A 14,264-nucleotide genomic window follows, 5' to 3' on the forward strand; every position below is an offset into this window, starting at 1 on the left:
TGCTGTAGCCGAGCGCACCAGCTCTTCTGACTGAGAAGCAGGCAATATCTTCACGGACGAACATTCCCCCTCTAAAATTCCTGAGCTTACAGCAGCAAGCTTTCAGCACTCTTTCAGAATCTTTTAACACATTTTTTCTTAGATGACTGGAAGGGAAAATGTGCTTTCCACTATTATTATTACATTACTGAGCCTTCTTTCCATCCACTTCTTTATTTTCTAACTGCTTTAACATGTTTGAGAACAAGCAGTGCATAAGAGTGCAACTCGCACTTTAACAGACATTCATAAATTTAGATTTGAATTACGCTGCTGGTGCCATGCTGTGCAGCTGCTGGGAGGAAACTAGGCCAGTATATATTAGTTACTGACAGAAAAGAGGAGATTCTTCTGTAACAGTACTGTCAGGTACAACTGGCAGGTCAGCATCTCCACATTCTGAGTATCCATGAAGAGACAGGAAAACCCTCACCACAGCTGCATTCCAATATTACATAAAATGAAAACCAAACAACTTATCTCTTCCAGAAAATCTAGTCTCATCACCTGAACTTCACGCGATATAACTCGCATGGCTGCAAAATCAGAATCACACTCATGAGCATATGAAAAATCCAAGTTTTACATTCTGCGATTCACACGCTGCTGGCCTTGCCTCTCTTTCCTCCTGCACCAGCCTAAAGCCAAGCATAACCTTGCAACAGCCTCCAGCCCCAGGCATCCGACAGCGGGCTGAGGGAGCTGCAGGTTAGGACCTGAACTAACAGAGATCCAAGCTAGACTTACCTTTGAACTCTGCTTGCAGATGTCACCTGTAGAGCCCAAATTTAATCTTCCTAACAGAAGACACAATCCTGCAACCTGGCAGTGAACCTAGGAGAACTTTGGCTTTTCCCCCAGGATAATGCATAGACCTGTTACAGGCCATAAATCTCCATCTGTGGCAGGGAGAAGGCAGGAGAAGATCCTCAGGGAGTCCAGGTCATACCCCTTCAGAAACCATCCACGAGGATGTTAGGAACTGAAGAACAGGTTTCCAGCCCATGAAGTTTCTGTTCCATGTTCCGCTGGGTGAAAGCTGTAGCTGCTGATGGAACAGCTCGGAAGTTTGCCCTTCACGACCCGCATGTTGCCAGAGTTCTTCAGCCTTTTCTTGCCCAGCCTGATGCTCCAGGTCATGGCAGCTCCTACAGGTTGTAAATGTCGTCTTCTACATTTTGTACAATGCAGGCGATCTGACAGGGTAAGGAGGGCTGGGGCATAGAGCTCTTCCCTGGCTCCTCTTCGGAGCTAGGAACCGCCCCGTGCCTTCCCATCCTAGGAGCCTGACACCCCAGGAATTCACAGCTTTGAGTTTCTCCTGCCTTTCTCCTCTGCATGACAGCATTTTCTCTTGGCTGTACTGACCTAGTGTAGCCCGTGCTGCAGTGGTGTAGCTGCAGAGCTGTTATGTGCAGGTACCAGAAACCTTCCTTTTAAAATAACCCAACCCCTCACCACTCTTCCTCACTGCTCAGCAAAATTCACCACCTGCTAATCACAAGCTGATTACAAGCCTTTCCTTAGACTACTGATAAACCTAGAATGGGCCATTTCTCAGTGCTTATCAAGCATGGCAACAACTGAGCGCCATGCCAGAACACGAACCACAGCCGGGGCTGCAGCTGAGGATTCTCCCCCCGATTTCTGCAGCTGCAGAGTTGCGTGCACCTCACCCCAGCTGCTCACAGCAGCACGCGTATGATGGAAAGGTGTCCTCACCCCTGCCTTACACCCAGATCGCCTTCCGAAGCAGAGGAGTAGGCTGTGTAGGCTCCTAAGAACCGAGCGTGGCAAATCTCACCACCGCAGAGAGGGAGTTAAGGCCTGCCTTCCAGATTGCACAGGAAACACCACAGAAAGCTCAGCCTAAGCTTTGCTGGACCAAAAGCTGCTCCTTCTCAGAGATCCACCAGCAGCTACCCCACGGCGAATCCAGAAGCAAAAACCCATTTATGTTACAGTGTACCTAGAAACCCAAAATTAAACTGGAGCTTTATTATTTGCATCAGGAAGCTGTTTTTGCCATAAATTGCTTCAGACTAAAGAGGCAGGTAAACAGAGGTTAAGGAGATCAGTAAGACAGTACCCAGCCTTATTGCTTGGACCCTGTATCGCTCATCCACCATCCATCTCCTAAGTAATTTTTTTCCAGAAAAAATCTTTTTGATGTCTTACCACTTGACTGGGGTGGAATCCTTAATTAACATTTGCAAATTATTTATATATCCCCAAGTAAGAGGTGCAATACAAATACATGACGTTATAAAAGAACAGCCCTTACGTCCCAACTCCCTTACTAGTGAAGAGAAAAAAAATGAATTGCTTATGGAATAATTTGCTCCTTAGTGAGTTCCTTCTTTAAAGAAAATAATAAAAGACAGAATTTAAATTTTGTCTGCATTTTTGACCACAGAAGCACTAAAGGATATTTAGCTGGAACATTTTAAAGAATGCCAGAGCCTCTCCATTTTAGCTGAGAACAGAGCCGAGGTCAGTGTTCACTGCATCAGAAGACGACTTGTTAAGGTGCAAAATCCTTCCCAGCAATGGAGCTTCAGAAAGCACTGTGCTTTGAAATAATATCCTCAATTACATTTTAAAAGTGCAAGTTAAACGGGATTGCAAATACCAGGTACTTCCAGCCAGCAAAGCCTAAGGATCGGCTGATTTAAAATGACTCCGAACAGTAGCCTGCAGAGATCAGCCTACTGCTGGAAAGACATTCCTGGAGGCTCTGGGCTTTCTTTTTCAACTACTTCTGAACTAACAATGGGACAGCTTTCTTGCATTCTTCCTTTTAACTGGATACAAGCAAAGGGGAGACAATGACAAATGGCATTCAACTTCAACATCTTTTTTTATTATTATTATTATTTAAAAAATGGGTTTAGTGAATGCCCTTGGGGCTCCACATTCTCCAGGGCAGATTTCTGCTCTACATCACACCAGTATAAATCTAGAATAATGTCAGTGAAGTCAATGGGGATATTTGGGCATTGCACAGACAGTTTTGAGCAGAACTGGTTAAAACTGATCTAACCACAAGAAGAGAGAAGCAGAAATTTTACAGTTAGTTAATGGGCGAGGGGAGCATAGCAATATGTATGCTCTGAAACACGTGGTGGTCTGATCAACTTTGGCTTTACCACCTGCAAGCCGGAAGCTTTAAGGCACATAACTATAAATTACTCCCCAAAATATTTTAAAAATTATTTAATACAAAAAAGTGCATTTCTTGCCCTAAGATATCAGCTTGTATTTCCAATAACTATGTGTGTATGAATCCTAAATTAAATTGCAAGTTGCATTTCGGTTTGGTGACAAGAGCCACAATCCAGGTAACTGCTGCTAATCTCAGCCCAACTAAGCAATCTGTTGAGCTTAGTTGCTGTTAAGAGTTCATGTCCATAAACATGGATGTTTATTTCCTCTCTTCGTGATACACCTGCCTTTCTATTTGAACTGGGAAGCATATGGAGAGGTAAAAATTATCATCTGCTGTGATATGTACATAGTCTGGGAAGGAACACTAATGCTCCACATTAATGCTGTCTCACATTCACATGCCAGATCCTATTCTAAGTGAACTAAATGCCTTGATAATCGCCTTAAAGCCCTGCTTGACACCCTTGTGAGCACGAGTCAACAGTCCTGACTCTACCGTTTGCTTCTAAAATTAAAGCATAATAATAGTGTCTTCGTTTCCAGGGCTCATCCTTTGTGATATGTACCTGGGTGGATGAAGAACTTTCAGATGTGAAAGAAGATGAGCAGATCCGTATTAAGTAATACTCAAAAGCGCCTTTACAAGACACAACCATCATACTTTTGACCTGGACAACTTCTGTGAATTTGCAGTTTCTTTTCATTCTGCCTTCAGCCTGCAATACACTGCACAGACTAATACAAGCTTGATCAACCAAAGCCAGATAAAGTATAATAAAATAGATTTTTCAAAGCAAAACCTAAATTTTCCCTTCTCTTTACACATTTCTTTTTTCTGCATGCCCCTTAGCAGGTCTTGCACTCTTTGATAAGATGCATCTTCCCCACAGAGTTAATTTGGATCACCCACACTCGGCCAGCTGTGTGGCAGCTTCCAAGCTTTGATACATGAGGCTGTAAGCTTGACAAACCGGCCAGCATCCTGACCTCTTCAGCGCGACAGAAGCATGAACTCGAGTTAAGCATTTGTGACTCAACAGGACCCCAGTTTGGAGCCAGCCCTTAGCTGGCAGTCAGGCCCACAGTGCAGTGGTTCATTGACCCAAATGACCAGAACATTCAGCAGCATGCCTAAGAATCCTCCTCTCTAAACAGACATCAACCCATGCTTTGGAAAAGTTCCCTGCTAACTCTGGGAGATTACTGACTGGTTTATTTCCCAAAGCAAAAGTTTCAAACTTTTTTTTTTTTTTTTTTAACCTCTTTCAAATCATTCTTCGATATTCACTTTCTTTTTAAGGCTTTTCATGCTCATCAAAATAAAAAACAAGAAAAAGCAGCTGTGTTTGGTTGAGGCTTACCATTCAGCTCATCAGGTCAGATGCTTACACTGTAGTCCATACAGATCACACATTTTAGAGGCAAGAACCGAGTCTCTCTACAGTCATACACTGTGATGCACATAGCGATGGAGTTAAAGTGCAATTGTTACAGTCAAGCAACCCCCCATAACGAGAAAACATTCTGGAAAATGAAACAAACTGACACATCAGAAAGTTTCTTATTCCTTTCTGTCAAAGAATTCAGGTAACTGTAAGCCTGAATGTAGCCTAAAATGTCTCAGCAGCATGCCTAAGAATCCTCCTCTCTAAACAGACATCAACCCATGCTTTGGAAAAGTTCCCTGCTAACTCTGGGAGATTACTGACTGGTTTATTTCCCAAAGCAAAAGTTTCAAACTTTTTTTTTTTTTTTTAACCTCTTTCAAATCATTCTTCGATATTCACTTTCTTTTTAAGGCTTTTCATGCTCATCAAAATAAAAAACAAGAAAAAGCAGCTGTGTTTGGTTGAGGCTTACCATTCAGCTCATCAGGTCAGATGCTTACACTGTAGTCCATACAGATCACACATTTTAGAGGCAAGAACCGAGTCTCTCTACAGTCATACACTGTGATGCACATAGCGATGGAGTTAAAGTGCAATTGTTACAGTCAAGCAACCCCCCATAACGAGAAAACATTCTGGAAAATGAAACAAACTGACACATCAGAAAGTTTCTTATTCCTTTCTGTCAAAGAATTCAGGTAACTGTAAGCCTGAATGTAGCCTAAAATGTCTTTCATCATGGGCACACAACCAGGATTTTATCAGTTTTGTAGACACAAAGTGTTTTCTTCCCTTGGCAACAGCTCCTCGCGGTTCTCTGAGACAAACCAACCTCCAGAAAGGAAGATGAAGCATGTTGCTTGGCTTATATATAATTACAAAGTCACTGGGTTGAGCTTACTTCAAAATGAACACAGAAAAAGCATTTTCCTCGCTGAAGGATTAAACATACTAACATGGAGTCTGAGGATTTCCTTTTCCTCACAGCCACCCCTTTCTTTCAAATGCCCGTGCCATCCTGAGCAAATGACTCTGCACCCCATAAAAAGGAGCGCAGGGGACCCCCAGGGCACTCGCTCCTCTTGGAGCTCCTCCTTGGAAAATGCACCAGAAAAGGTACGTGTGCAAGTTTGAATCTCGACTTTGCTGACGACCTACTGCATTTTATATAAGGATTTATAAAAACATAAAAGTTTGCCAGAAAATAAAGGAATGCTGTATCAGCTGAGCCTCCCCAAACCTGCAGCTGGATTTGACTTGATACCAGTAAAACCACGTTTCTGGAGAGCACTGTAACTTTGTTAAGGAAGAACAAAGCCAAGTGCTATAAAAACACCTCAGAAAGCCGAAGAGCACTTTTTTCCCAGCCTTGTACCACGCCAGTGTTTTCAGACACTAGCCATTTTTCTTGATTTACCAAGAATTCCCAGTGGTTTCTGCCACTCCACAATTACTTGCTCCTGGCCAATTTTTTCCCTCTCTTCTGGACCCCAGTCGGCCCCATCCCTAGGCTGTAACTTCGCCTCACAGCCTTGGGCCAGTTATGAAGCCATTGAATTGTTACAGTGAGAGATAAATGATCCTTGGGTACCCCGGAGGAGAAGGGCTTGCGAAAGGCTGTCCAACTGAAGAAAAACAAGCACGCACATCTTCCAGAAGCGACACGAGGAAGGTTGTGTTCTCACAAAGGTTGTGGCGATTAGAGAGGCACTCCAGGGCGGGAGATCCAGGCACGGAGTGCCCTCTTCCATCGCCGGCTTTATCTTACACAAGAACAGGCACAAAGCAGAAAGTCTGTGCCTGGAACAAAAGAGATGCTGCCAGGCGCTCCCTCTTATTCTTTTTCCAAACTAAATGAGCTAAGAAAACCCAAAGGGAGGGTCAGAGGAGCTCTCCCAACCACAGCTGGGGTGTGTACCAGTCACCCAAAACTGCAGAAAATTCAAGAGCTGACTGAAGGGCTTGAAAAACAGCAATGAAAGAGTAAAACAGAATCAGTGAGCTCCTTTAGCAAAGGAGAGGTGGAAAGTTTACTCAATTATTTTGATGCACAAAAAAATGGTGGGAGCTTTACTGCTGTGATCCAAGGGCTGAATGCTCTTCTAAAAGATGCACTTCCCTGGAAAAGCTGTCTGGTTTTGCAAGTTTGGGATCAGATTGCACATGCATGGGAAAGGCTATCCTGCTGGACGGTTCTATGTCTGTCTTTGCAGCCATAAAACACGCTCTGCCTCTAGATAAATTCCATCTCCTCAAATCGTAACCATAGACTGCCTTCTCTGTGGCACGATGGTTTATCTCCGGGTCATTTCTATACAATTCTGAAGGACCAGCCTGGATTCGTTAATGCAAGGGGGCACAGAGGGGGACAAGTACTCCGTGTTTCCACTGACAGAAAGGAATGGCCGAATACCAACCCGGATTGCGTGACTACGCTCTTTCCAGTAATGAACATCTACAACACCGCAGAGGAGAGCAGATAAAACCGGTGCAGGGAAATGGTATACGACTCAATACAAGTTACACATTCTTAACTCTAGAAACGGATCACCACCACACTCAGCAAATAGGTTTACCCATTCTGCGCAGCCTTTAATAGCCCTCTCTAGAGAAACGCATCTCCTAGATAAACACATTTTTAAAAAATAACACTAATTCTGTCCTGACAATTTTTCTGTGTTTGTTTTTAAGTAGGAAATAGAACTGTTACATATTCATTAGATGTGGAACAACTCTAAGTGTTGTGCCACACCATTAGTACTTATTTTACTCTGACTTTGTTTTTTCTCCTGTAAAAAGAAACACAATTTTTCAATCCATCAGTTTGCGCTACTACAATAAAAAGAAAAAAAAAATGACAAAACCCACGGTAGGTGAAAGAGAGATACATAAGGCCTCAATTTGGTGAGTAATAATTTACATAATTTAGTAAAACAGGGCAGGAGTCCTCTCACTGAGGTCAAGAGAAATAATCACATGCTTTAAGTTAGCTGCGTACCCATGTACCTTTGCTGACATTTCCCACCGACTCTTGCTTGGAGGGAGGAGTACTAGGACCATCAGTATCCCCCGTTGCCTACTCCGTCTTTTGCTGGAGGTTAGCCGAGCGACTCCATGAGCCATATGGCCTTCTCCTAACACAGCCTAGTTTATTTGCACAAAATTTGCACCATCGACACTTTACCTGCCAGTCCACGAATGGGACAGATGAGGGGGACCCACAGTTCTTTCTGCTAGCGCTGCTGGGGGTAGGCTCTGGCAGAGGTGCTGAGCACAGTACTAGGAAACCATAACTAGTAAAGACAGCAGTTAAAGGCAGTAATCTCTGTGTGTAGGAGCAGCAGCTGGGTGAGATTAATCACCTGGACAAGAAATCAACAGTCTGCCAGTGCCCTTTGTCAAATGAGAGTGTAAAAGGAAGAAGAAACTGTATACAAAGCAATGCAGCAATGCAGCAGCTAGGTTTAATGCAATCTGGGTAACGTTTTACTGAAAGAGCAATCTGCATAGCAAAGATTACAGAGAATTAATCTCGTTTTCCAAATATATTTAGTGTTTGTACACAATGTTCCATTTACACTGGCAATGCTTACTAGGTACCTGCAGAACTTGAAATGGTTTTGTTGACCCCTAGGAAAGCCAGCTGCAGGGAATTATCTAATATGAACATACCACTCACGCAAGAGTAAGTTATGCTGAGGATTTAGGGCAATTCAATATAAGCAAAACAAAACACTGCCTTTTGAAGGGCATCATAGCCGACTATCTTTTCAGCTGCTGAAATGAAAATAAAAGCCTTTTTTCACATCAGCATACAGAGTAACAACCTCTCCTGCATTTCCCCATAAAAGCTTAAGCTTTGAAATGGTGTATTTAAGCTAATTGTGTTAGTGCCAAAAGAAACAGAAAAGGTAGTAAAAACTGTGTCCTTTCTCTTAGCTTTTCTCCATTTGAATACTTAATGTATTTTCTTACATGATTACCTAAAATGAGTTCATCTATTTAAAAAAAAGTAACAATTGAAATATGCATTTACCTCTTGTCATTCTTTTTCTATCCCCCCTCCTTTTAAGCTGTAAAATCATGTTCTGAAGCCTCTAAAAGTAGTGTGACATCTGTGAAATGATGTATTTTGTTTCTAATGCATGCACTCAGCTGCAGATCTGACTTTGAAGTACTTAATTCTGAAATATCGAAAATAATCCTATGTTCCAGAGAAACGGCACTAAGGCATTCAGGACTGCATCTTTCTTATGAAAAGGGCAAGGTAAGAAACGGACCAGACACACCTCATCCTTTTCAGTTCTACTTTGTCACCAGCTTTCCTGTCCCCCCGAGAAACTACACAGCATTTTTGCTCCACGCTTTCCCAAGGCTCACGTGTACCTGGAAAGGAATTCAGAAGTGAGGATGACTGAGTTTTAGGATGAACTGTCTCAAACAGTAGATAAGCTAATGGGATACAAAGTGGAAAGGCCAGGGCAGAGAGCTGTAACCTTCCTCTGGTAAGAGGAAGGCTATTTTGTAGGCTGTAAAGACATTCGTGTGTTTATACCACAAATTCAATTGCCTCATTTCTCAGCCTACTCGTTCTCAGTTACTGTTAACTTCTCTGGGGCAAGCCACGTAAGCCCTTGTACAGCCCAGAGTTTGAGCATAGGATTGTTTCAGCATCCACAACACACACAGCAATGTGACATGGAAAAGTCAGGGAGTGGCTCCTGCTTTGATTTGACCCCACTTCTTTGAGCTAGAGGTGAGGACGGAAGAGGATCAAAGGCCAAGACATTCATACCCACAACAAAAATCTTAGGCTTCGCTTGGGCAGCCCCGTTAATACTTTCTTTGCGCCACAGCAATGTCTTCAACACTTCCCCAAAAACAGAAATGGAAAAAATACGGTTTTCTTTTTGCATTATAGCCCTTTTTTTGTCCCGAGCACTAAACCATCCACTCCCAATTACCAACTTCATGCTTTGCCTGTTTAACACCTAGACCATCGCAGCAGTTGATCTCAGAGACAGCAAGATGTGCCATCTCATCACCCAGCGGAGACATAAGCACCCAGATGATAAACCTGCTTGTTTGACATGCCCCTATGTACTGGCGATTTACTTAATCGGGTCTCACAAAGAAGCAAACTAAACCCACGGCTATTAGAAACAAAGACTGCTTTTTAAGAGGGACGGTAATTTTGCCCAGGCTGGCTGAATCCATTCATTGTCTCCATGACTCCCCTCTGGCTGTACGCTGTAGTCACACTTTCACATACACACATGTGAATTCTCGCTTTGTCTCTCTAAGGCCTTCTTAACAAAATTAATACTGTTGCCAGCTGATTCCTTGACTCTGCCAAGCAAACAGAATGACCCTAGCCATTAAAGTCTCAGAGCCATTCATGCACAGAATAGCAACTTCACTATCCATTACACTAAAAAATAAAATCCTAAGGTATCCCAAAATTTGGGGAGTTATTCAAAGTTTGACTTTCTTTTCTAATAAACACCTAAATAAAAAACAGAGCTACAGGGTAAGATGCTAAATGCTTAGTTATTGACGAAAGCACTCCTAGAGTATTTCACTAATGGCTCAGACTTGATTAATATAAAAAAAGATCGTATTGATTTTGCTTAAAAAACATTTTCGAAGTGCTTGACACGCTGGCAGAAGAAATATATTATGAAGTGCACAGAAAAACTGCCATTTAAATAAGGAAGAAAGAGAGCCAGCCAGGCAGAGACATTAGGAGGAGACAGATGACGAAGCCCTTGTCAATCAGCACCGGAGGCAGAGTCAGGGCCAGCCTATGGCAGCATCCTACTACGGACTAAGGCTCGCAAGTCCAAATCCAAGACAGACAATACTCAGCTCAAAAAGCAGGACACGTTTTTCTGCCAGGACTTTCCCCACAAACAACGCTCATTAAAAGGAGACAGATCTTTCAGTCTGTGTCATGGATATATTTTAAATGGTAAATCACAGAGAAATGCATATTTTCTGGCCAGAGCAGCATAAAATTCCTATTAGCTACCGCTTGTCTCAGCTGGGCACTCAGTACCAACTCTTCTACTAGTCTCAGAAATACTGTGTACACACTTTTCCTCTCAGTCTAAATAGTCGTTAATGTCATGACTGACAGTAATGAAGATCCAGGATCACAGGACATTTTGTTCTGGAAAAAACTATGTTTTTCTGTGGATATAGCCCAATTCTGAAGTCTGGTACCTCAGGGACATGCGTGTTAATAAGAAGTTAAAATGTGTATTTCCCTAGGTTCCCATGGGAACACAACACTTCTGGATCTGGACAGTTTCAAGACACTGGGTTAAACACTTATTAAAACATATCTTAAAAAGCTATTCCTAGATTTTTCAGTGGCTTCCCAGTTGCTATTCATTGGGACTAATGGCTCAAGGGGCAGAGACCCATTAAAGCAGAGGGGTACCTAGGAAAGAGCATGCCAGTGAGGCCAAGCACCTAGGAAAGTCACTGTGAAGCAGCCAGAGGAATCTGAATGTTTGAAAAGATAACTCAGCTGTTTAGGACTGGAAGGGGGCTGACGCTCATCAGTGGTCATAACCCAAGCTGTTATTGCATAATTATTCACGACCTTATGCATTCTTTACACTGTGTCTTCTAAGAACGCCTACCTGCTATCTGCCCTAGTGTTTTGTGCTATCCGGCCATTTACGACTGCAACCCAACTTGTAAGTGAAATAGCTTCTGTAGTTCAATACAAGTCATGTGGGGAGAAGTTCATCATTAATTTGAGATAAAGAAGTTCTGCCTTTATTTCTGAAGGTGACAGAACCTAGCACTGGGGAAGATGAGAGGAATCCCAGGGAAAGAAAGGTCTAGCTAAAGCTGGCGAAAGTCTCTCTACTTGCTACAGGAGGAATAAAAACATCGAGGGAAGTTGTATTTGTAAATTGAAAGATACACCTCCAGTCTTTAGAAACACTACCTGCACACCTTCTGCAGATCCCTGAGTGTGTACAACTGCATCCCTCCTTCCCCAATGCTTTCCAAGCGCATTAGGACTCGCAGCCTAAACCAAAACTTGCTGGTGTCAACAGGATGCTTTCTTTGGAGTGTCATTCCATTCCTCTCAAGTGACTAGACTATGGAACAGATCCTGTCTTCTCAGGATCACAGATCTGTTAGCAATAATTACAACAGACCAGTTGCAAGCTGATCTAAAAGCGGGTGAAAATATAATTCTCCTCTGGCAATTAAAAGTATCAGGGAGTCTTACATGGAATAACAAGAAAGCCATGGTGAGCATTGAACAAACAGATGAGAGAAAAAAAATGTGCTAGACGCTTATAACACTGTATACAAATGTACCCTATTAATAGAAAGATTTCTCAATTGCCCTAATTTTTAGAGAAACAAATCCCTGTAGATGAAACAGTAGACTAATAGAATTATATCTGCTGGGCTATTTTTAAAGAAGCAAAAAGGTAAATAAAATGAGAAGTTAATCTAGAAGATCACTGGGATAACATAAATTAGGTTCTTGGAAAAATACAGATTGACACAATAAAAGAAGCTGCATTTCAATCAAAGTCTTTGATCATTCGAGATAAGTATACTGGAAAATGAAATTTTCTGCTTTATTTGATTTCTTTAGGAAATAATCTCTTTCTTCTCTGTTTCTATCCAAAGCACCAAAAAACCCACCCCAAAAAGAAACAACTAAAATCTCCCACTGTTCTATTACTGAACACAACTCTTTTCTCCCACCTCTGAAATTAAAATTTCTTACAAAGGTTCCTTCATCCACTGCTGCTACAGTGCTCTAATATTTCAATTTACTTGCGATATTTTCAACATTTCCCTTAAGTTCCTTATATGAATATATGAAAGAAAACTATTTACTGAACAATAAAACATAAACTCTATCCTCCCTCTAAACAAAAGCTTCATTAATCTTGCATAGACTTCAGTTTCTTATTGTATGGAAAACAAAAAAAACCCTACAGATGTCTGGAAAGGTATCCTGCAGTAAGAAACTTCAGAATATTTATTTCATTTCTGAGATTGAAAGTAAGGTTGGAACTTAATCATCTCACATAATACCTTTTTGTAAGGTGCAGACAAAGACATAAAAGGCAGCGTGTGGAGATTCAAGTCAAGTTGGGAATAAAACACAACTTCTTTTAAGCAATAGAGGCAATTAGCTATCAAGATAACTTACCATAGAAAGTAGCAAGTCCATTAACACAGAGTCATTAAATCAAATTTTCATGTCTCTCTCAAAAAGAGACACCTTAATACAAGCACAAACTCTTGGCTTTACAACATTCAATCACTCAAAGTAAGAGAGTCAAGTCCCTGTACTCCAGAACCAGAACCCAAAGGTGCATAAGTTGTACAAAGCCACAGCAGGCCACTTGGCCAGCAGCAGCACAAAACTGTAACGGCAGTCAGTCCATTCCCCCGGTGACATTTCTGGGACAATTTCAAAAGCAGGGCTTTCTCTCAGATACCACTCGCATGTTTAAACTACTCATATTCCTCATTATGGCAAGAGGAAAACAGACCCACTACTAACTTGTATGGGGTTACGTTGAGAAGGTCTTTTAGGATAGTTCATTACACACATGGAAACAAGCTAGGGTACTTTTTTAGCATTCTCAAACCACTGTCTTTTAGTCATTTTGAAAATCCCAAGGGAAGCAGTGGTGACAAATAATCGGTGCAATCAAATTCTGTTGACTACGTGAACTGTGAAACAGGCCCTCACTGCCCTAGTGAATTAAAATGGCTTCAGCAAGGATCCCTGATGGTGGAGCCCTCTGTTGCCCATACAACTAGTCAGGACCAAATCAGTCAAAGCCCGGAAGCACATCAACCTTCTACCCAATCCACGGGAGACAGCTCAAGCAACACACAGATGGCAAAAGTAAATTCCACAGGCCCTATGAAGGGCATAACAATTAACTATACTTTAAATTATGGATGGTCACGAATTGGGACATTGTACCAGAATAAGGTGTGTACACCTATAATGATGACTGTACTCTTCAGAGCACTTGTTATCAAACTGTTTATACTTAAAACTATTCACTTACACTGATATTTCAGACAATGTAAAATATTAGCATCTACATTTAATGCATTCTGGATAACATTTGACTGAAAGAAGAATCTGCATAGGAAAAACTACAGTAAAATGGACATATCCTGAAATGGATTTCAAGAAAGCAAATTGCCACACCACATTCTTGTATCGTTCAAGCCATGACAGTCTTGTCACCATGATATTTCACAGTTTGATTACCAGCTATAAAGAAAAAAGGTTTTTGGGTTTTTTTTGGAACACATTTATCAAACCTTCGTTTATAATTTTTTTATTGAGGAATTAGCAACAGCAGCTATATTGCACCCTACAAGTCCTTTAAAAGTTTATGAAGATTTGACATCAGTGGCAGATCCATTTACAGTACGCAAAAAGGAAAACAAACAGATGAGGAAACAGCAAGCGCTGGATATTTTCAGTGCATGTTCCAACCCCAGAAAACAAAAGAGCCATTTTTTCTTGCACTTGCAGTTTGCCCCCCTCCTAGTACAGACTTGTAAACTTACACAAGAGGCAAGACAACCCCAATTCAATCTTAAAATGTCTCAATCATTCAGTCTTTTTCCTTGACCCAACTTATCAGT

At 41.7% G+C, this 14,264-nt stretch overlaps 1 protein-coding gene across 1 annotated transcript in view; it reads right to left on the reverse strand.

Moving 5' to 3' along the window:
• Positions 1-12,976: 12,976 nt before the first annotated feature.
• TRUB1 (TruB pseudouridine synthase family member 1) overlaps positions 12,977-14,264 on the reverse strand; it is a 31,154-nt gene continuing 29,866 nt past the window's right edge. The window contains 1 exon segment of the mRNA XM_009635896.2: positions 12,977-14,264. Coding sequence (XP_009634191.2) covers positions 14,226-14,264 — 39 coding nt within the window. The 3' untranslated portion in view covers positions 12,977-14,225.

This window comes from Egretta garzetta, unplaced genomic scaffold, assembly GCF_000687185.1.
Source record: "Egretta garzetta isolate BGI_Z169 unplaced genomic scaffold, ASM68718v1 scaffold273, whole genome shotgun sequence".
In the NCBI taxonomy this organism is placed as follows: Eukaryota; Metazoa; Chordata; class Aves; order Pelecaniformes; family Ardeidae; genus Egretta; species Egretta garzetta.